We start from the raw sequence: 20953 nt of genomic DNA on the forward strand, positions 1-20953 counted from the left end.
GACCTGGTTCCCTCGGAAGCTACGTCACATAGAGGGGCGGGAGGAGGCGGCGGTGGGGGAGGGGGCTCCTGGGCGGTAAAATGGCGCCTGACAGACGGGGGGATCCGGTGGCGGCGGCGGCCGGGGCGGGCGGCCCGCTGAGGAGCGGTTGAAAGGTCACCGTCGGCCGGGAGGGGGAGGCCGGCCCCGGCTCTGGGCGCGCGCCCCGCGGCTCCCCCTCCCCCGCCCCCCCTTGGCTCCCCGCGCGCAGCCCCCTCGCGCGCTCTGCCCAGTGCGCCTGCGCGCCTGGCATCCCTCCCTCTCCTGTCCTCCTGTCCCCCTCCCCCCTCCCGTCCAGGGGCGCCCCTCGCCCCTCCCGCGCCCCCGTAGCCTCCCCGGAGGGGGGAGGTCTCCGGGGGCCCCTCTCCGCCCCCGTTCTCCGCTCGGGGCCTCCCTCCCCCCGCCCCCTTCCTCCGTGTGTGTGTGTGTGTGTGCGCGCGCGCGTTCCGGTGCGTCCGTCCCCCCTCCCCCTCCCCTGCCGTCCCCTCCCCCGTCCCCCCCGCCCCCCCCGGCGGCGGGGGGCTGCCCCCCGGGGGGCTGGCGGAGCTGGGCCGCGGGGGCCCGGGGGCCGGCGGGGCCGGGGGCGTCGGGATGATGCGGACCCAGTGTCTCCTGGGGCTGCGCACCTTCGTGGCCTTCGCCGCCAAGTTCTGGAGCTTCTGCCTCTACCTGCTAAGGCGGCAGGTCCGCACGGTGAGGCCCCGGGCGGGGGGCGGGGGGCTGGGCGCGGGGGACGGGACCCCTTCCCCCTCCCCCCTCCCCCCTCCCGCCCCCTCCCGGAGTGGAGGCTGAGGCTGAGGCTGCGGGAGGTGACCGTTCCATGGGGAAGTCGGGGGTGGGGGTGGGGGGGGGAGGAGCCCGTTATCGGAGGAGCCGGAGTTGGGGGAACCCTCGTGGGGGGGGGGGGGGGGTGAGGGTGGGCGGACCCCGGCGGGTCGGGGGGGGAGACCCCCGCTGGAGGAGCCGGGCCAGCGGAGAGGCCTCGCCGGGAGGGAGGCGGCGGGTCTAGAGGGGTTGGAAGGGGGGCGTGATGTGCAGCGGGAGTTGGGGGCGCTGGGGGCGGCGGGGCCTCGCCGGGTGGGGGGTGGGGGCTGCGACGTTGGGCGGGGCGTAGTCAACCGTGAAAGGGGGGAAAAATCTCTCCCGGGGAGGCCTTAGAGCCAGGAGACCTGTAGAGCTTCCCCTCCCCTCCCCTCGCAGAACTCCAGCCCCACGGGAGCCTTCTTGGGTCTCTGAACTTTCGGGGGGGCCTGGAAATAAGATGGGGCCCGGGAGGTGAGGTTGCCGTGGGGCAGAATGCGGGGACGGTCTCCAGGGAGATGCTGAAGTTTGGGGGAATCCTGAGGGGGGAGAGGGATTCCCCTTCTCCTTCCCCTGGAGGAACTGGGCCCTGAGCGCTCCTGAGTCGGCCTGAGAAGGAGCCCGAGAGGTCCTGAGGATACCGGGATTGAATTTGGAGGGGGCCATTCCAAAAGCGTCCCCGGGGAGAACGCTAAGATGAGGAAGGGGATGGGTGGGGTGGGAGGGGTACACTGGAGTCGGGGACCGAAAGTTGAGGCCCATTGGAACGGTCGGGACCCTCGCTGCGGTGTTGGGGAGACCTGGGGTCGGGAGGTCCCCGAGGCCCTAAAAAAAAGAGCAGCCTGAGAATGTCCAGGGGTCCCGGTGGTGTCGGGGTCTCAGCCCAGCCGACCTCAACTGGCGCAACCGGTTGTCTCTGACCAGCTGAGTGCAGGAGCGGCTGGGAGAGGGCATGGCGGTGGGGAGGGCTCCCCTCCACTCGGACGGGGAGGGAGGGAGGGTGGGCGGCCGGCCGGCCGGCAGGACCGGAGTCCCCCTTGAGGTTATCACGAAGGTTTCAGGAAATGCCAGCAGGAAACTGAAAGCGGACCGGGAGGGAGGAGGCGGAAGGTGTCTGTGGGGAGAGGCGGCGGCTGCGGCCCGTGGGAAGTCCTGGGCCCCGGGGAGGCGGGTGGGGGCAGCCGGAGGCCCGACCTGAGACATCCTGGCCCGTCCACCCGGGGCGGGGCACTCTCCCCCTACCGCCTTCCTGTCGAGGGAGTCTGGCGGACACCTCCGTCCGGAGGTTCCCGTGGGGCGGACCGCGCGAGGGTACGTGCGCTCAAGGGAGGGAGACGGGATGCTCGAGGACCCGAGGGGAGAAGGGCAGGGCTGTCGTCCCAGGCTCTGCTTTCACCCGCCTCCCAGATGGCCCAAAGGTGGCTGCCCCTCTCCGGGGTGCCCAACTTTCCCGCACACGGGCCGGGTGAGGGCCACCCTGCTCCCTGCCCGCCGCCCCCACCCGCCCTCGGCCATCCCCCTCCCCCTGGCCCAGGGCAGCTGCTCCAGGCATTCTCCGCATGCCCGGAATTCGCAGCCCGAGATAGCAGGAGCGGGACACCCGAGCGGTCCCCCCTCCCCCGCCCGGGCCCCGGTCAGGTGACGCGGAGACCAGTAGGAGGGCAGATGCCACCGGGTGCGGGGAACCGACCGGTAGGATGGCTGGGCACAGCATAAGCTCCCTGTGGACAGGGAACAGATGTATCAACTCTAGTCTTTTCTCTCCTAAGTGCCCAGTACAGTGCTCTGCACGCCGTAAGCGCTCAATGAATACGGTGAATGGATTGACTGGGGGACTCTGGACAGGGGCAGACCTGGTCCTCCCCTCCCAAAGCCCAGCATGTGCCGGGGGTGGAGAGACCTAGGTCTGGGGGCCAGGGACCACTGTAGGATGCCTAGGGGTGAGGAGCTGAGCTAGGGGCTCCGGGGCAGGGTACCTGGGTCTGGGCGGGGAGAGGTGAGGCCGATGCCCAGGTGCCCGTGGGAGCCAGAGGGCAGGAGGCCCAAGCCGGGCCCAGCTTTGGCCTTTCTGGTGGCACGGATGGGACGTGCCTGGGCTCGGCGGGCTGGCGTTCTGGGGGGGTCCCCAGCAGCTGCGTTTGGTGGCGGGGGGCGGCGGGCGGGGGGGTTGGGGTCCCGTGCAACCTGTGACTCAGCTCACAGAGACACGAGAGGACAGGTGGCTGGTTAAAATAGGCCCCCCGGGCCTCGAGCCAGCGGAGCTCAGCTGACCGGCCTGACCCCGGCCCACCTTTCCAGGACCCAGGTGTTCGCCCTCCCCAGCCCCCCACCTCCACTCTGATTCCCCCCCGGCCGGTCACCCCCCCCCCATCGCCCCCGGGGCTCCATCCAGCCGTGCGTGTGGCCCCAGAGGACAGCGTCACAGCGCCTCAGATTGGGGAGGTGGGCTTCCCCGGCTTGGTCTCTCACCCTCTTCTTCCTCTCCTCCCAGGTGATCCAGTACCAGACTGTGCGTTATGACGTCCTCCCCCTGTCTCTCGTCTCCCGGAACCGGCTCGGTGAGGTCACGGAAGCTGGGGACCCGGGTCCCCCAACCCGAGGGTAGCGGCCAGGCTCTGGGTCACAGTTCAGTCTGTCACCCGATTGCGTCGGTCCCACCTTTGCAACCGCTGTAGAACCCACCCCTTCCTCTCCATCCAAACTGCCACCACACCGATCCAAGCACTTCTTCTCCTATCCCTCCTAGACTGACGCATCAGCCTCCTCGCTGACCTCCCTGCCTCTCTTCTCTCCCTGCTCCAGTCCATACCTCCCTCTGCCGTCTGGTTAATTTTTCCAAAAAACCATTCAGTCCACGTCTCCCCACTCGAGAGCCTCCGGTAGTTGCTCCCCCCCCCCCGTGTCAAACAGGAACTCCTCACCATCACCTCATGATTCCCTACTCCGACCGGGCCCGCACACTTGGCTCCTCTAACGCCAGCCTACTCACTGTACCTCGATCTCGTCTGTCTTGCCGCCGAATTCCTTCATCCTCTCTCTGGCCTGGAAATCTTCTCCCCCTTAATTTTCGACAGACCACCGCTCTCCCCACTTAGAAAGCTCTCCTCAAGTCAGATCTCCAAGCAACCTTCCCTGACTAATCCCTCATTTCCTCCACACTGTTTGCCCTTCCTTCTGTACCGCCTGTACCCTTTAAGCACTTGATATTCACCCCAGCCACCTCCCCCCCAGCCCTTACGTTCCTATCCCTATACTTGCCCATCTTCATTATCTGTGACTTATTTTAACATCTGTCTCCCCCTCTAGATCGTAAACTCCTTTTAGGGCAGGGATCATGTCCACCAGCTCTATTTATCCTCTCCCAAGCGCTTAGTTCAGTGTACTGCACGTAGTAAGCACGCGATAAATATCCCTGATTGGGAAGGGGGGAACGGTGGGGCGCTGGGGGGTCGGGGGTGAGGGAGATTGGGGCCCAGGAGCCCCAGGACCGTCTGGCTTAGGGGAGTGATGGGGTGTCCGTGCGTGTAGGCCTGGGAACTGGCCGCAGGACACCTGGGTTCCCAGCGCCCAAACGCGTCCTCCGCCCTCCCCCAGGCCAGGTGAAGAGGAAGATCCTCGTGCTGGACCTGGACGAGACCCTGATCCACTCTCATCACGATGGGGTCTTGAGGCCCACGGTGCGGCCCGGCACGCCCCCCGACTTCATCCTCAAGGTCCGAGGGCCCGCCCCGTCCCCACCCCTCCCGGGTTCACCCCCCTCCGCCGTGAGCCGCGTCCCTTCTTCCCTCCCCCCTCGGACCGGGCAGTGGGCGCCCCCGTCCCCTGAGCTCCCCCGTTCCCCCGCAGGTGGTGATAGACAAACACCCCGTCCGTTTTTTTGTACACAAGCGGCCCCACGTGGATTTCTTTTTAGAAGTGGTGAGTCAGAAGGGAGAGTACCAGCAGGGGCTGGGTGGGGGTGTGCGTGTCGGGGTGTCCTAGGGGTTCGGGAGCCATGGAGGGTGTGGAGAGTGCAGCCCGAGGTGCCTCCTCCTGCCCCCCTCCCACTCCCGCGCCGCAGGTGAGCCAGTGGTACGAGCTGGTGGTGTTCACGGCCAGCATGGAGATCTATGGGTCAGCGGTGGCCGACCGGCTGGACAACAGCCGCAGCATCCTCAAGAGGAGGTACTACAGACAGGTGAGCTGCGGGGAGGCCGGGCCGGGGGCGGCGGCGCGGGGGACGACGGTGACCGGGATCTCGGTCGCTAACCGGCTCGGTCTGCGCCCCCTCCCAGCACTGCACTTTGGAGTTGGGCAGCTACATCAAGGACCTGTCGGTGGTCCACAGCGACCTCTCCAGTATCGTCATCCTGGACAACTCCCCAGGGGCCTACAGGAGTCACCCCGGTAGGGCCGAAGGAGGAGCCCGGGGGGCGGGCGGGCGGGAGCGAGTGGGTCACGCCGTCGATGGGCGGCGGGGGCGGGAGGAGGGCTCGATCCCCGTCTTTGGGGATCAGTTGCGGGGTCTGACTCCCCGCCCCGCCCCCACCAGACAACGCCATCCCAATCAAGTCCTGGTTCAGCGACCCCAGCGACACCGCGCTCCTGAACCTGCTCCCCATGCTCGATGCCCTCAGGTGAGCCGGGCCCGCGGGGCCGGGGGCCGGCACGGGGAGGCCGGGGGGGGGGGGCGGTGAGATCCGACCCTCAACCTCGCTTCCCTCGTCTCTCTCCCCGGCCCCCTCCCCAGGTTCACCGCCGACGTCCGCTCCGTCTTGAGCCGGAACCTACACCAGCACCGACTGTGGTGACGGACGCCCCCCCCGCCCCCTCCCCCCTCGGCGGGCTCCGCTCAGACGAGAAGCGGCGAGAGACGGCGGAGTGGGGCCCGGCCCCCTCACCCTCCCGTTCGGACTCGTAGCGGGAGAGGAGGCGGCGGCGGCGGCGGCACGGCCCCGCCGGCCCCTTCTCCCCGCCGGCCCCCCGTCGGAGGACTGCGGACAGTGGCGCCCCCGCCCTCCCCGCCCGAGGCCCCGGCGGGGCTGGGGGGATGGCGGGGTGGGTTTGGAGGGGTGGTAGCCCCGGGGGCCTCCGCGGGGCCTCCTTGGAACAGACGGCGGTTTGAGAGAGGGTGGGGGGCGGGGAGGAGGGCGAAAGGGTGGTCCCGAAGGGTCTTGGGGAGCCCATGGGGCCCATTGTGGTTTGAATTTTTTTTTTTTTTTTTTTTAAAAAAACCTCTTGTACAAAGCAGTCCTCGCGCCTCACTCTCCCTTGGGGGCCCAGCCGCCGGTAGGTGAGGAGGGGGACCCCCCTAGCTCCGCGTGCCCCCCGGGACCAGCCCGGACATTTCTGCCCGGGGCCCTTCCTTGCCTGGAGCCGGGCGGCCGTGAGGGGGGCGGGCAGGGGGCGGCGGGCTCCGGCGGTGCCCGGCTGAGCCGAGGGCGCAGATGCCCGCTGAGGGGAGGGGGGGCGGGTGGGGGGCCTGGGAGCATGCGCGGACCGAGGCCCGCCCCCCGCAGCCGGATCTACTTCTGCGCCTCGCCACGTGACGCCTCCTCCCACTCCGCCTCCCTCCGTCACATGATTTGCGGGGGCGGGGCTCTCAACCTCAGTGTGTCCCTCCGCGCTGACGTATTTCTTCCCTCCCCCCCCCCCCGCACCGGAGGGAATCTAAGATCCGAATCGGGCAACGCCCCCCTCTCCCGACGTCCCTCATCTCCTACTGGCCGGGGGGGGCGCCTCCCCCTCCGGCTCTCCGGTCATCGGTTTGGGGCCCCCTCTCCCTCCCTCCCTCCGGCGCTACTTTGTTTTGGCGTCGGCAGGCTCCGCCGGCGTAGCGTCCGGCTTCGTGAATCCTTCCCGGCGTCGGCGGGAGGAGGGGCCCCCCCCCCGCCCCGCCCCTCCCCCCGGGCTCCCGGCCAGTCCTCGAGGAGGCGGCGGCGTCGCCCCATCCGTGCCGTTGGCGGGGGTGCCCCCGCCCCCTCCGGCCCCGCCCCCGGCCGGTGACGTCAGCGCCGCTCCGCCGCCGGCGCAAGAAAGGACGGAGGCGGGGGAGGGGGGGGCGGGGCCGGGGAATCGGGAAGTGGCGCAGCCGCGGCCGGGGCCCCCGGGATCGCTCCGCACACTCTGCCCGCCTGAGCCGCCTGACCCGCCGACGCCCCCTCCTCCTCCTCTTCCTCCTCCCGCTCCCGGTCCCGGTCCCCCCGCGCCGTCCCCGGGAGGATGAAGTTCGTCTACAAGGAGGAGCACCCGTTCGAGAAGCGCCGCTCCGAGGGCGAGAAGATCCGCAAGAAATACCCGGACCGGGTCCCGGTGAGGGCGGGGGCGGGGCCGAGCCGAGCCTCCGGGCCGGGGCGGGGCGGGGCGGGCCGCGGGAGGGGGCGTCCGTGGAGCTGTCAACGCAAGAGCGGGCCCGGGTCCGTCGCCCCCACTCCCCGCCGCAGGACGGACGGGGGCCGGGGCGGCAGGAGCAGGGCCTGGGAGTCGGAGGGGGCGGGGTGGGGGGTCTGCGCCGGGGAGCCGGTTGCCCGGGTTCCTCCACGCCGGGGGAAGGGGCAGCCCAGGCCTCCCCTCCCTCCTGCCCCTTGGAGCCAGGCTGCCGGCCCCAGGTGCTAATCGGCAGCCGGAGAGCACTTCTCTGGGCCGTGGCCTGCTGATGAAGGGGCCGGGTATTTATGAGGCGTGACCCGGGAGCCGAAGACGAGCACAGGAGGGAGCGAGGGGCGGCCAGTGCCAGTTCCCCCAGGCTCCCAGACAGAGCCCTCATTGTCCTCCGGGAGAGACACAGACACTGTCCCGGCCCAGAGCTCGGGCCCGGGACGCCGAGGGCCCGGGAGAGGAACGAGGACCGGGATGCCCAGGGCCCCAGAGGGGAGTCGGGACTGGAGGGGAAACGCCGGGAGCCGGACGGGACCGTCAGTTGACGACCTGCCGTCCAATCGCCCCCGCCTCGACGTGCCACCCCGCCTTTCTCCAGGTGATCGTAGAGAAGGCACCCAAGGCCCGGATAGGAGATTTGGACAAGAAGAAATACCTGGTGCCCTCAGACCTCACAGGTACTGCCCCTAGATGAAGGGGGGGGGGGGGGACGCTGCGGGGGAGACCCCAGGCCAGACAACCCCACCGACCTCTGACCTCTACCTCACAGTCGGCCAATTCTACTTCTTGATCCGGAAGCGAATCCACTTACGGGCCGAAGACGCCCTCTTCTTTTTTGTCAACAACGTCATTCCCCCCACCAGCGCCACCATGGGCCAGCTTTATCAGGTATGGTCCAAGGGCAGCTGACCCGCTGTCCTGCTACCTACCTGCGCTCTCCCCCCTCCCCGGCCCCCACGGGCTTGACGGGTATTGTAGTAGGCCATCGTGGCGGCGACGGCGTGTGTGTATTCTGGGCTGCGGAGGGACCACCCGGCTTCTGGCCCCCAGCACCGGCACCTGAGCTTCGACCGTCACCCCGTGGGGGGTGGGTGGGGTCTGGTGGGGGCGACTCGGGGTACCCCAGCGCCCCTGCCCCTCACCTGCCCGTCCCCTCCCGCTCCAGGAACACCACGAGGAAGACTTCTTTCTATACATCGCCTACAGCGACGAAAGCGTCTACGGTCTGTGAAGATGCCTTCCGCCAGAGCGCGAGTCCCCCCACTCCCTCCGTCCCCCCCTCCCCCCCAACCTGGAAACGAGCACCACCGACCAGTCCGGGACCCGCACTTTGCTATGTTTTGAAAAAGCCTCCGGCTCAGAGGGCCACGGCCCCCTCTCTTTCTTTCCCGCCGCTCCGGCTCTCCTTTCTTTTTGGTTGTCTGAGTTTCCTTCTGTCCGTCTCCCCCCTGGTCGTTTTGGTTTCCGTCCTCTCCCGCTCCCCCAGCCCCCTTCCTACTGGCTCATTGAAGGGTCCGTCCTCTCCCTCCCCTCCCTTCCCCTCTCTTCCCTCCCCGTTCCACCTCCCCACCTGCTGGCGATGGAAGGGCCGTGGGAGGGGGAAGGGGCACCAATAAAATGGAGAATGCTGAGCTGCCCTAAACTGGCGTCCTTCTCTGGCAGGGGTGGTCGTGGCTCGCCGGGGTGGCAGAGGAGAAAGGGGCGGGGGTGCCTGTGGAAGAGGGGGAGGCGGCTTCCCCCACCCCATCGCCCAATCCGTCACTTTACCGACTCCGCCGTCTTCTCCCAAGTGCTTAGCCCAGTGCTCTGCACACAGTAAGCACTCGATAAACACGATCCACTGCTAGTGTCGAAGAGGGAGGCTGGCCCTGAGATGAGAGCCGGGTACCGCCTCCCCTCGTCAGTCCATTATTTTTACCAACTCTGTTGTACTCTTCCCGACTGCTTAAGTCCACGGCCCTGCACCCGGTAAGTGCTCAGTGTAATTCATGGGTTGCTAGGGAGGCTACGCTGGGGCTGAACCGGGCTCTGTCTCCCCTCACGTTTGAGTTATCACAGGTCTCTGGGAAAGGGACAGGGGCATTTTCTTCTCGCCGCCCCGTAGACCTCCAAGGCTGGCGGGCCAATGATTTGGCGAGCCGGGACCTCCCTCCTGCGTGGATTTCCCCCGGCCCCGTCCCCCGACGGGGGAGGTCGGGAACCGGGTGGGGGGAGGGGGAGGAGCCGCCGGGGGAGTGACACGTGGCCCAGGGCAGCGATCCGAGGAGCGGGGCCGGAGAGTCGGCCGGAAGAACTACGGCTCCCAGGAAGCCCGGCTCCCAGAGGACGGAAGGGCCGAGCCGCCCCCTTAGGCCGGGGCCGGCTCCGCCCGGCCTACACTTCCCAGCAAGCCCCGCGCGCCCTTCCCCCCCCCCCCCCCCCCCCGCCCCTCCCCGGGGGCCAGCCCCCGGGAGACTATGGGAAGGGGGGGTGTATGTGTGTGGAGCGGGGGTGCCGTTGGGCGGTGCGCATGCGCGGAAACGGCGCCCGCCGGGAGTTGTAGTTCTGCGTTCCCCAGCCGCCAGCCTCCCACCAGGGGAGTCCGAACTACACCCCCCGTGGTGCCTTGCGCGGCTAAGGGCGGAGGGGAGGGGAGGGGACGGGGAGGGAAGGGGAGGGGGCGAGGAGGAGGAGGAGGAGCGGGGAGAGCGGGGGGAGCAGGCGGCCGGCGGCGCGGGGGGGGGGGGAGGGGGGCCGGCCCGGGAGTGCGGGCGGAGCAGGCAGCGAGAGAGCGAACGAGCGAGGGAAGGAAGGAAGGAAGGAAGGAAGGGAGCCAGAGCCGGGACCGGGGCCGGGCCGGGCTCGGAGCCCGCGGCGGCCGCAGGACCGGCCGCAGGACCGGCGGCGGCAGCGGCGGCGGCCCCGGGACCCCCCGGGCGGGGGGTGGGGGGGCGGCGGCGGCGGCGGCGGCCCCGGCGGCGATGCTGGAGGCCATGGCGGAGCCCAGCCCCGAAGGTGAGTCCGGGGAACCGGGGCCGCCGGGGCGCGCGGCGGGCGGGCGGGCGGGCGGGGAAGAGAAAGCTGAGGGAAAAAAGCCCCGGGCTGGGGGTCGGGGGTGGCCGGACGAGGGACGGGACGGGCCGGGCCGGGACTTGGCGGGCGGGGGCGCCGGGGGAGCCGGGGGCTGAAGGGGAGACGGCCGCCCGGAGCCCGGAGGGAGGGAGGGAGAGAGAGAGAGCGCCGGGCCGGACCGGACCCGACCGGACCGGACCGGACCGGGCGGCTAGGGGCGACCCCCGGCGGGGAAGGGGGGGCGCAGGGAGAGCTCCGGGCTGAGAGATGGCCGGGGGCGGGGGAGGGGGACACACACCGGCAGGACCGGAGCCGGGAGAGCCCCGGGCTGAGGGAGGGGCTGAGAGATGGGCGGGGGGGAGGCGAGGGGGCACGCACACCGGGAGACCCCCGGCCTGAGGGGACCGGGATCCCGGGCGGGACACACACACACACACACACACACCCCGGGAGAAGCGGAGCCGGAGGGAGTTGAGGAACCGGAGCCTGGAGAGGGGGAGGGGAGCGGGGCAGCTCAGGGACACTGCAAAGGGGGGAGGCCGGGGACGGACGGGGCCGGGGCCGGGGCCGGGGGGCTGCCGCCGCGCTCTGTCCTTGTCTGTCTGTCTGTGCGTCTGCCTCTCTGCCTCTGTGTGTGTGTGTGTGTGTGTGTGTGTTGGGGCGGGGGGAGCCCCCGGAGGCGGGGCGGGGGGCTGCCGGGGGGCTGGGGGAGAAGCCGCTCCGCCGGGGAGGGAGCAGAGTGGGGGCAGGGAGGGGCCGGGGGGTGGGGGTTTCCGGGGTGTGTGTGTGTGTGTGTGTGTGTGTGTGCGCGCGCCCACCCCCCCCCCCGGGGGGGCCTGACCGGTCCTCCCGAGAGACCCCCGGGGCGGGGCGGGGTGGGGGGTTGGGAGGTGGCGGCGGAGCGCGCTGTAGCGAGGTTCGCGGACGAGGCGGCTGAATGGTGGCCCGGCGCGGGGGGGTGGCGGTTGGGATGTCGGGGGGCCGCGGGGGCCCGGGCTGGGCGGCGGGAGGAGAGCGGGGCCGCCCGGACGGCCGGAGGGAAGAACCCCACGGGCCCCCCGCCGGGCCCCCCGCCGCGCCCCCCGCCGCGCCCCCCGCCGGGCCCCGCACCGCTCGGCCAAGGGGAGAGGGAGGGAGGAAGGGGCGGGGGCGCCGAGGGCCGCTCCGGGGGGCCCCAGAAAAAGAAAATCGCAAAACGGGGGAGCTCGGAGCTCGGTTGGGCGGGACCGCGGCGCTGCGGGGTCGGGGTCGGGGTCGGGGTCGGGGTCGGTCGGCCGGTCGGTCGGTCGGGGGGTCCGGGAGCCCGGAGCGCGTTTGCGCTGCGAGGTTGGGGATGTGCGGCTGCCGGGAGCCAGCGGTATGGCGGGGTGGGGGTGGGGGCGGGGGCGGGGGTGGAGGTGGGGGTGGGGTGGAGGAGCGGCGAGGTCGGGGATGGGGGGGCGGGGGCGGGGGCGGGGCGGCCGCTCGCTCGTGACGGCGCAGGCGGGGCGGGGGGAGCGCTATAGCGAGGTCGGGGAGGGGAAGGAGGAGGAGGAGGAGGACGACGAGGAGGAGGAGGGCGGTGCGGCCCGGCTCCGCCCCTCGGGGCGGGGGCGGCGGGCCGGGGGCGGGGCCGGTGCCCGGAGCCCCCCTGACGCGCCCGTTTTTCTGCCCCCCCCCCCCCCCCAGATCCGCCTCCGACTCTGAAGCCAGAGACCCAGGTGAGAGCGCAGACCCCAGACCCAACGGGGACCCCCGGGCGTCTTGACACCCCCGCCCTCCAGCCTGATCCTCTGTCTCTTTCTCTCTCTATCTCTCGCCCTCTGCGCCCCCCCAGCCCCCCGAGAAGCGGCGTCGCACCATCGAGGATTTCAATAAGTTCTGCAGCTTCGTGCTGGCCTACGCCGGCTACATCCCCCCCACCAAAGAGGTCAGTGCGGGGGGTCCCGGGGAGCGTCGACCACCCCCCAAAACCTCGGGCGGAGGAAGTACGGGGATGGTGGTGGGCTGGCACGATCAGCGGCCTCTTTTGAGCGTTCGGTGTGTGCCGAGCACTGGACTGAACGCTCTGGAGAGAGCGAGGGAGGTAGTAGTCACAATCCCCGACCTTGAGAAGCTTCCGGTCTAACACGGCGGAGGGGTCGCCGGGACGGGGGGAGCGTTGGGGGCCAAGGGGGCTCGTAGACGGTCGGCCGGCGGCGGGGAGGCCCTGGGACGATCAGGGGACCGATGCGATTTACGGACACCCGTCTGTGCGCGTAGCGCTGCGTCGGACGCTAGGTCGGGTGCGAGAGGGAGTTTGAGGATGGGTCTAGAAGCACCGGGCGAACGCCCTCGATCGATCGCACTGGCTCGGTTGGGGATTTTTAGGGATGGGGTCTTGGGAGGGTCGCCGCGGGCGAGGGGTGCATGGAGGGTTCACGGGGTCCCGGAGGGTGGTGCCTGAAGGGCCCGGTGGGGGCACGGGGGTTCAGGGGAGCCCAGGGTCAGGGAGTGACCCTCCCCCCCCCCGGTCTCCGACACCCCCTCCCCCTCCATTTCCCCCAGGAGAACGAATGGCCGGCCTCGGGCCCCAGCTCGCCCCTGCGGGCGGAGAGCGCGGCCGACAGCGACGGCTGGGACTCGGCCCCCTCGGACCTCCGCACCATCCAGACCTTCGTCAAGAAGGCCAAGTCCTCCAAGAAGCGGGCGGCGGCCGCGGCCGCCATGACCAGGAGCTGCCCGCCGCCCTTCCCCCGCCTCCCCCCGGACAGTGCCACCCTCCTAGAGAAGATGAAACTCAAGGATTCCCTGTTTGACCTCGACCGGCCCAAACCCGTCCCCGCGCCCCCGGGGGGCGGCCCGGCAGCGGCCCCCCAACCGCCCCGCCCCGCCCTCCCGCCCCCCGGCAGCCTCCCCGCCGACCCCCAGCTGCAGCTGCAGCCGCAGCCACCGCCGTCGCAGCCGCAGCCGCAGCGCAAGAAGGACCGCAAGACTCGCAAGCTGGGCCTCGGGGCTGCCTTCGGCGTCCCCCGGCGGGCCCGGCCGGCCGGAGACGGGGAGAAACGCTCCCGGATCAAGAAGAGCAAGAAGCGGAAGTTGAAAAAAGCCGAGCGGGGGGAGCGGCCCCCGCCCCCGGGCCCACCCCGGGCCCCAGCCAGCGACACGGACTCGGAGGAGGAGGAGGAGGAGGACGAGGAGGAGGAGGAGGAGGAGGACGAGGAGGCGGCGGCGGCCGGGGGCGGGCCGACCGGGGCGGCCGTGGCGGCGGCGGTCACGGCTCCCGCCCCCCAGGCCCCGGCCCCCGCTCCGGTCCCCGAGGCCCCCCGGCCCCCCACCTCCGAGGGCCCGGCCCCCGCGGACGGCGGGGAGGTCAAGGAGAGCAGGAGCACGGAGACCAGCCAGGACGGAGACGGCAGCTCCAGCGAGGGCGAGATGAGGGTCATGGACGAGGACATCATGGTGGAGTCAGGTGAGGGAGCCCGCATCTCTTCTCTCCCCCCGCCCCCATCCCCCAGAGGCGACGACCGGGCAGGGAGCTGGGGGGCTCGGGCCGGGGCTCGGGCCGGGGCTCGGCCCGCGGCGGTGACCGTTACCGCCCCCTCTTCCGCAGGGGACGACTCGTGGGACCTGATCACGTGTTACTGCCAGAAGCCCTTCGCGGGACGGCCCATGATCGAGTGCAGCCTGTGCGGCACCTGGATCCACCTCTCCTGCGCCAAGATCAAGAAGACCAACGTCCCCGACATCTTCTACTGCCAGAAGTGCAAGGAGCTGCGGCCCGAGGCGCGCCGGGCGGGGGGCCCCCCGAAACCCGTGGAGCCCTAGGTGGGCTTGGGCAACCCCTCCCCTCCCGGACTCTCTGCCGCTCCCCCTTGGGGCAGCGGCTCCCCTCCCCTCCCCCCCCCCTCCCCCCAACGCACACAGCGGGTGTCCTCTGAAAGCCGGAGCGGGTGAGGGGCCAGGGGGCCTGAGGTTTCTCGGTTCCCCCGACCCCCCCCCCCCCCCAAACCAACCCCCTAGGGAGGCTAGGAGGGTCAGGCCCGGTCCTGCCCTCTGTAAAACTCTAGTGTATATAACCCTATCCCTCAATTCCCGTTTTAGTCTCCCTAGACCGCCCGCCCCTCTCCTGTTCTCTTTCTTTTCCAGAACCTCCATTTTGCCATGGTGGGGGTGGGGGAAGTTGGGCTGGGGGGAGGAAAGGGAAGGGGGAGGGGGAGAATCCGAAAAGAGGAGGGGTGTGAAGTGCCTCCCCTCCCCACCTTGTTTTAATAATATTGGACGGCTGATTGTACAGAGCAGCGGATGTAAATAAAACCGAGTGGGATCTTTTGTGTTTCTAACCCGGTGTGGCTGGCCTCTGCTTCTGGGGCCGTGGAGGGGACTCCGGAGGGCGGGTGCTGGGGCGAGAGGGGCCGTGCCCCCAAAAGGACCGGCCGGCGTCAAGGCTGGGCACCGAGGCGCGGTCGGCCCGTGCGGGCTTGTGGGCCGAGCCCCGCCCGGGACCACCCCCGGCCGAGCGCTCAGTGCAGTGCTCTGCACGCAGTAAGGGCTGGGTGAGTACGATTGAATGGAGAGGGCTTTATGTGGGTCACCGGTGGGGTGGGGAGGGGGATGCTGCGAAGGAGGGGCTGGGGGGTGGGGGGCTGCGGAGGCGCAGCAGGCCCAACGCGGGTGGGGCGGGGTGGAGGCCTGGGGGCTGCGATAACGGGGAGGGGGCCCGGGGGCGGGGAGGGGAGGCTCCTCGGGGCCCGGGAGGGCGGAGCGGCCGTTGCTGAGGGGAGCGATCACGTGGCAAGGGGCCGAGGAGACGTCACGTGCCGGGGGGGAGCCCAGCCGCGCTCCGGCGCGAGGTCCCGCGTCACGTGACCCCGGAGGGCGGGCGCCCGGGGTGGAGAAGGGGGCGGGGGCCCCGACCGCCGGTCACGTGACGCGAGGGGCGGGGCGCGCGCCGACGTCGGCGTCGGGGGCGCGCGGCGGCCGAGGCCGAGGCGGAGCGGGGCGCACGTCCTCCGGCCCCCTCGCCCCTTTCCTGGCTCGCCTCCTGCCCCGCGGGGGGCGGGGGGGGCGCCCCCCCAAGTCTCGGGGGAAGGGCTCGGTCCGAGCCAGGGGAGGGGCGGGGAGCGGAGGGGCGGAGTGCGCAGGCGCGGCGGGGGGCTCGGAGGGGCTCGCGGGCTGGGGGCGGCGCGCGCGCGCGCGCCAGGGCGGGCGGGCGGACGGACGGACGGACGGGACCGGACCATGGCGGGCGGCGGCGCGGGGGGCGGCGGCGCGGGCGAGACCAAGGTGATCTACCACCTGGACGAGGAGGAGACCCCGTACCTCGTCAAGATCCCCGTGCCCGCCGAGCGCATCACCCTGGCCGACTTCAAGAGCGTCCTGCAGCGGCCCGCCGGCGCCAAGTACTTTTTCAAGTCCATGGACCAGGACTTCGGGTGAGGCCCGGAGGCGGGGGCAGGGACCCAACGACCCCCGGGATCACCGGGGGGCGGCCTCCTTAAGCGCCCGTTCGGGCCCGGGCCCTGCCCTAAACGCTGGGCTCGGTCCCAGATAATGGCCCCGCCGCGGGGGGAGGGGCGAGGGGCGAGGGGCGGGGCTGACCCCCGGCCTTCTGGCTCCGACCCCTTCGGGGGTCCCGGCTGCCACCCAGCCCCCATTTGGGGGGCGATGGCGGTGGGTCTCGGGGGGGGGGGGGAATTGGATGCCAATCTGGGACCCCCCCCCCAGGGGCATCCCCTCAACGGCGAGCCTCCCACCGACCAGAGCCCGTGGGGTCCCACCGGGGTCGAGGTCGCAGGACGGGGCAAGGGAGCCCACCCCCTGACACCCGCACCGGCCCGGACCCCTCTCTCCTCTCTCTCCGCAGGGTGGTGAAGGAAGAGATCTCGGACGACAACGCCCAGCTGCCCTGCTTCAACGGCAGGGTCGTCTCGTGGGTGAGCGGGCCAGCCGGGACCCCCTCCCCGGCTGCCGCCTCTGCCCCCTCTGCCCCCTCCTCCTACTCCGCTTCCCACCCCTGGTCCGTGCCACTTCTGCCCCTCTGGGGCTTAGCTCCTCACTGGCACACGCTTCCTCCGTCACGTCTCCCAGAGGCGTTGCGGCCTAGCCCCCGCTCCTCTCCTCGTTGCCCTCACCCCCTCTTTTGGGGCGGAACGGTGACGCGCGGCGTGTCCCCCTCGGGGTGCCCGAGCCGGCCCTCTCACCCCATCTCCGCCCCTCTTGCAGCTGGTGTCGTCTGAGAGCCCCCACCCGGAGACGGGACCGCCTCCGGCCGCCGCGGCCGAACCCCGGCCGGAGCCCTCCCTCCCGCCCCCGCCGCTGCCGCCCCTGCCCACCGAGCGGACCAGCGGCATCGGCGACTCGCGGCCCCCTTCCTTCCAGTGAGTCTCCGGGGGGGAGGGACCCCCGGGGACCGGGATTGTGGGCGAGGCGTCTCGCCCGTTCCGTAACCGTCCGGGTCTCCCTCTCCTCATCCAGCCCCAACGTGTCCGGGAGCCAGGAGAACCTGGACCCCGAGACGGAGACGGAGTCGGTGGTGCCCCTGCGGCGGGAGCGGCCGCGGAGGAGGGAGAGCAGCGAGCACGGGGGTGAGCGGACGGGATCCCAGGAGGGGGACGGGTGTGGGCGCGGAGGAGAGAGAGCGGCGGGAACAGGGGTGAGGGGACGGGGTCCCGCAACGCGGGCGAGGGCGGCAGCGGAGGGGGCGGGGCGGCCCGGGTCCTGACTCCCGCTCCGTGGCCAGGCGGGGGCCACCGACCCGGCGGCCCCTCGCGGCTGGAGCGGCACCTGGCCGGCTACGAGAGCTCGTCCACCCTGCTGACCAGCGAGCTGGAGAGCACCAGCCTGGGAGACTCGGATGAGGACGATACCATGAGCAGGTGGGCTTCGGTGGGAGAGAGCCGGTCACTTCCGCTCCTTGCGCTGCCCCGATCCTCCCCTCCCCGTGCCAGCAGCGGGATGGGGGAACGGCCGGACTTGCTCAGTAGAGGGTTGGGGGACCTCTCCCCAGGATCCTGAAGTGAAGGCGGGGATGCTCCTGGCTTGGTGATCCCCACAGGACGTCCAGAGATTAACCTTCTTTTTTGCCCCTACCCCCGTGGAGGTCCTTATCTCTGTATCCACTGCCCCCGCCCTGCTCCCCACCTCCCCTGGCCACGGACCCTCCACCCATCGCTCTCTGCTTCCCCGTCTCTGTCGGGGCAGGTTCAGCAGCTCCACGGAGCAGAGCAGCGCGTCACGCCTCCTCAAGAGGCACCGTAGGCGGCGGAAGCAGCGGCCCCCGCGGCTGGAGCGGGTGAGGGGCTGGATGGAGCCCGGGGGGGGCGGGGGCCTAGTCCCAGGAGCGAGGTCGGGGAGGGCAAGACCTCTGGGGGATGCTGGGTTGGCGGCCTCCGCCCCCGAGATCCAGGAAGGAGTAGCCCACGGTGGGGCTGGGACTGGATCAGGCATGTGAGGGGGCTGGGGTTTGAGGGGCTGGGCGAAGGGTGGGGTCCTGGGTCCCTCCTCGGGTGAAGAGCCTCCACAAACTTTTCTCTTCTCTCCCCCACAGACCTCATCTTTTAGTAGCGTCACAGACTCCACCATGTCTCTCAACATCATCACGGTCACTCTCAACATGGGTACGGGCCCGAGGGCGGGTGCTAGCCTGGAGAGACCCAGGGGGCGGGGCCCCGAGGCCGGATCCCCGTGGGGCTCGGGCGATCGGCCTTGACCCCGTCCCCCCGCTGTCCCTAGAGAAGTACAACTTCCTGGGCATCTCCATCGTGGGGCAGAGCACCGAGCGCGGCGACGGGGGCATCTACATCGGCTCCATCATGAAGGGCGGCGCCGTGGCGGCCGACGGGCGCATCGAGCCCGGGGACATGCTCCTGCAGGTGGGGGGTGCTACCGGGACCCCGGCTCCCCTCTCCCCCTCCACCACCGGTGGACCTCCCTCCCCTCACCCCACCATCTCTCCCCTTCCCCGTGGCCTCACAGGTGAACGACATGAACTTCGAGAACATGAGCAACGATGACGCGGTGCGAGTGCTGAGGGACATCGTGCATAAGCCCGGGTGAGAGGGTCCCCGTGGGTGAGGGGAGAGGACGCCCCCGCCTCCCCGAAATCCATTCTCACCATATTCCTGCCCGTCCCCCCAATCCCCACCTATTCCCTAGGAAGTCAGGGTCTTCGGGGTGACCCAGGTCCAAACAAGACTCGGTTTTTCTGTCTCCTTCCCTGCTCTGACCGGTGTCCCCCCCAAACTCCCACAGCCCCATCGTGCTGACCGTGGCCAAGTGCTGGGACCCGCCCCCCCAGGCCTACTTCACCCTCCCCCGCAGTGAGTGGAGGCCGGGGGCAGGGTGGGGAGGTGGCCCTCGGGGGCGGGCGGGGAGGGCGGGAGGTGGGGACCAGGGTGGCGGCCCAAGCAGGCCCCTCCGGACACCTCTCCCTCTCCCCACCGCCCGCGCGCCTCGCAGATGAGCCAATCCAGCCCATCGACCCGGCAGCCTGGGTGTCCCACTCGGCGGCCCTGACCGGGGCCTTTCCGGCCTATCCCGGCTCGTCGTCCATGAGCACTATCCCGTCCGGATCCTCCCTGCCCGAAGGTCAGCCGTGCCACGCACCCCGCACCCCGCCTCGCCCCCATCCATCCCGGCCCCTTCCCTTAGGCACCGAGGCCCGGCATGGGCCTTATCCCCCTTCTGCTGTCGGCCCCGGCGTGGCCCTTATCCCCCTTCCGTTCTCGGTCCCGGCCTCCCCCCTCACCGGGCCGCGGTGGGCGATGGGGAGGGCGGACGAGGGCGGGGCTCGGCCTGAGGCCCCTTCCCCTTCCCCCGGCTCCCAGGCTGTGAGGGGCGAGGACTGTCGGTGCACACGGACATGGCGTCGGTCACCAAGGCCATGGCGGCCCCGGAGTCCGGGCTGGAGGTGCGGGACCGGATGTGGCTCAAGATCACCATCCCCAACGCCTTCCTGGGTACGGTCCCCTCCCAAGCGCTTGGCGCAGAGCTCGGCCCGCGCAGAAGGCGCTCGCGAGATTCCACGGGTGGGTCGGTAAGGGGCGGGTGGGGCGGGGGCTGAGGTCAGGTCGGGTCCGCCCGCAGGGTCTGACGTGGTGGACTGGCTGTACCACCACGTGGAAGGCTTCCCGGAGCGGCGCGAGGCCCGCAAATACGCCAGCAGCCTGCTCAAGGCCGGCCTGATCCGCCACACCGTCAACAAGATCACCTTCTCCGAGCAGTGCTACTACGTCTTCGGTGACCTCAGCGGCGGCTGCGAGAGCTGTGAGGGCCCATCCCCTCCCCGCATCCCGCCTCCCCCATCTGCCGGGCCCCCTCCCCCCCGGGCTGGCCGGGCGCGGGCTTTGCGGTGCTAGGGGGGTGGGGGGAGGGGGGGGGCGGACCGGGCCCCGGGTGGGAGGTTGTCTGCTCCCCGTCCCTCAGTGCCCCGTGGATAAATGCGGTAGGTTCGATTTCTCCCACACCGACCGCCCCCGCTCTCTCTCCCCATAGACCTGGTGAACCTCTCCCTCAACGACGACGGGTCGAGCGGGGCCTCGGACCAGGACACGCTGGCTCCCCTGCCGCTGCCCGGGGCCACCCCCTGGCCTTTGCTGCCCGCCTTCTCCTACCAGTACCCGGCCCCGCACCCCTACAGCCCCCAGCCGCCCCCCTACCACGAGCTCTCCTCCTACAGCTACGGCGGGGGCAGCACCGGCAGCCAGCACAGCGAGGGTGAGGGGCGGCGGCCGGGGGACCCCTCGGCTCGGTGGGGTTCCCGACTCCTCGGCCACGGGGAGCCCGGGGGAGGACGGGGCGCGGGGTGAGGATGGCGGGGGCGAGGACGACGGCCAGGGGCGCGGCGGGGTTCCCGACGGCCCTCTCTCCCCCGCAGGGAGCCGGAGCAGCGGGTCACCGCGCAGCGATGGCGGGGCCGGGCGCGGGGGCCGCCCCGAGGAGCGCGGAGGTCCCGAGTCCAAGTCGGGCAGCGGCAGCGAGTCGGAGCCATCCAGCCGGGGCAGCCTGCGGCGGGGGGCCGCCGGCCCGCCCAGCGAGAGCGGCACCGAGCCCGGGGTAGGAGGGGCACCCGTCGCTCCCCGGGGCCCGCGGCCCCACCCGGGCCTCCACCCCTACACGCCTCCGCCGGGCGTGGGGATGCCCTACAACCCCATGATGGTGGTCATGATCCCCCCGCCCCCGCCGCCCCCTCCCCCGCCGCCCCTGCAGCCCCCCGGGGCGCCCCCGCTGCGGGACCTGGGGTCCGTGCCACCCGAGCTGACCGCCAGCCGCCAGAGCTTCCACATGGCCATGGGCAACCCCAGTGAGTTCTTTGTGGATGTCATGTAGGCCCCGCCCCCACCAGTGCCTCGGTCACCCCCCCCCCCCACCCCTTTTGGGTCTTTTATCCTTTTTTTTCTATAAACGTTTTGGGGGGTTTTCACATTTTTTTCTTAAACCTTTTGAGACTTTTTATAGATCTTTTTCCCCTTTTGTATGAAGAAGTCCCTCTTTCCATCCCCCCCACTGCACCCACAGACTGTGACCCCCACCCCCACCCCCTGCACTCAGACCCCCAATCCTTCCCGGGGGGAGGGGAGGGCGGTCACGGTACAGCAGACGGGGGTGGTGGGGGGACCCCTCATCCGGTGCCTTGAGCAGTGGGGAGCTGTGGAGCTGCCTTATTTACTGTATTTATTTTAGCGCCCTGTCTGTATAAAACACTAAATAAAGCAATAGAAGGAGTGTGCCATGGCTCAGGCTGTGC

At 70.9% G+C, this 20953-nt stretch overlaps 4 protein-coding genes across 5 annotated transcripts; all 4 read left to right on the forward strand.

Moving 5' to 3' along the window:
- The first annotated feature begins 597 nt into the window (after positions 1–597).
- CTDNEP1 (CTD nuclear envelope phosphatase 1) lies at positions 598–6069 on the forward strand. 2 transcript variants are annotated; one of them, XM_029055393.2, is made up of 8 exons: positions 598–732; positions 3332–3398; positions 4435–4553; positions 4687–4758; positions 4901–5017; positions 5115–5226; positions 5372–5456; positions 5570–6069. In XM_029055393.2, the coding sequence occupies exons 1-8, from the start codon at positions 631–633 to the stop codon at positions 5628–5630; spliced, it is 735 nt and encodes a 244-aa protein (XP_028911226.1). In that variant the 5' UTR covers positions 598–630; the 3' UTR covers positions 5631–6069. The 2 variants fall into 2 exon arrangements, with proteins under 2 accessions (XP_028911226.1, XP_028911227.1); XM_029055394.2 differs by having other exon boundaries at positions 598–723.
- An 808-nt stretch (positions 6070–6877) lies between these two features.
- On the forward strand, positions 6878–8839 carry LOC100083105 (GABA type A receptor-associated protein). Its single transcript, XM_029055421.2, has 4 exons — positions 6878–7131; positions 7796–7874; positions 7967–8085; positions 8363–8839. Exons 1-4 carry the CDS (start codon positions 7042–7044, stop codon positions 8426–8428), a joined length of 354 nt encoding a protein of 117 aa, XP_028911254.1. The 5' UTR covers positions 6878–7041; the 3' UTR covers positions 8429–8839.
- Positions 8840–10132: 1293 nt separating this feature from the next.
- Positions 10133–14399, forward strand: PHF23 (PHD finger protein 23). The gene is given in 7 exon segments (XM_029055427.1): positions 10133–10191; positions 11917–11948; positions 12065–12157; positions 12775–13044; positions 13076–13159; positions 13162–13678; positions 13820–14399. Coding segments are annotated over 7 exon segments (1245 nt in total). The 5' UTR covers positions 10133–10157; the 3' UTR covers positions 14035–14399.
- A 1038-nt stretch (positions 14400–15437) lies between these two features.
- On the forward strand, positions 15438–20935 carry DVL2 (dishevelled segment polarity protein 2). The gene is made up of 15 exons (XM_029055330.2): positions 15438–15641; positions 16073–16142; positions 16432–16586; positions 16684–16793; positions 16949–17084; positions 17410–17500; positions 17756–17825; positions 17941–18080; positions 18184–18260; positions 18460–18527; positions 18667–18795; positions 19035–19166; positions 19294–19473; positions 19702–19923; positions 20084–20935. Exons 1-15 carry the CDS (start codon positions 15448–15450, stop codon positions 20533–20535), a joined length of 2226 nt encoding a protein of 741 aa, XP_028911163.1. The 5' UTR covers positions 15438–15447; the 3' UTR covers positions 20536–20935.
- Positions 20936–20953: the final 18 nt, after the last annotated feature.

Source organism: Ornithorhynchus anatinus, chromosome X5 (assembly GCF_004115215.2).
Source record: "Ornithorhynchus anatinus isolate Pmale09 chromosome X5, mOrnAna1.pri.v4, whole genome shotgun sequence".
Lineage (NCBI taxonomy): Eukaryota > Metazoa > Chordata > Mammalia > Monotremata > Ornithorhynchidae > Ornithorhynchus > Ornithorhynchus anatinus.

Bases quoted from the DNA above. Each gene is read 5' to 3' on its own strand.
- DVL2 (XM_029055330.2), top strand. From the start codon at position 15,448: ATGGCGGGCGGCGGCGCGGGGGGCGGCGGCGCGGGCGAGACCAAGGTG. The intron at 18,796-19,034 runs GTCAGCCGTGCC...CCCGGCTCCCAG, and splicing joins CGGATCCTCCCTGCCCGAAG to GCTGTGAGGGGCGAGGACTG. The intron at 19,167-19,293 runs GTACGGTCCCCT...GTCCGCCCGCAG, and splicing joins CATCCCCAACGCCTTCCTGG to GGTCTGACGTGGTGGACTGG.
- CTDNEP1 (XM_029055393.2), top strand. From the start codon at position 631: ATGATGCGGACCCAGTGTCTCCTGGGGCTGCGCACCTTCGTGGCCTTC. The intron at 3,399-4,434 runs GTGAGGTCACGG...GCCCTCCCCCAG, and splicing joins CGTCTCCCGGAACCGGCTCG to GCCAGGTGAAGAGGAAGATC. The intron at 5,018-5,114 runs GTGAGCTGCGGG...GCCCCCTCCCAG, and splicing joins AGAGGAGGTACTACAGACAG to CACTGCACTTTGGAGTTGGG.
- LOC100083105 (XM_029055421.2), top strand. From the start codon at position 7,042: ATGAAGTTCGTCTACAAGGAGGAGCACCCGTTCGAGAAGCGCCGCTCC. The intron at 7,132-7,795 runs GTGAGGGCGGGG...GCCTTTCTCCAG, and splicing joins AATACCCGGACCGGGTCCCG to GTGATCGTAGAGAAGGCACC. The intron at 7,875-7,966 runs GTACTGCCCCTA...TCTACCTCACAG, and splicing joins GGTGCCCTCAGACCTCACAG to TCGGCCAATTCTACTTCTTG.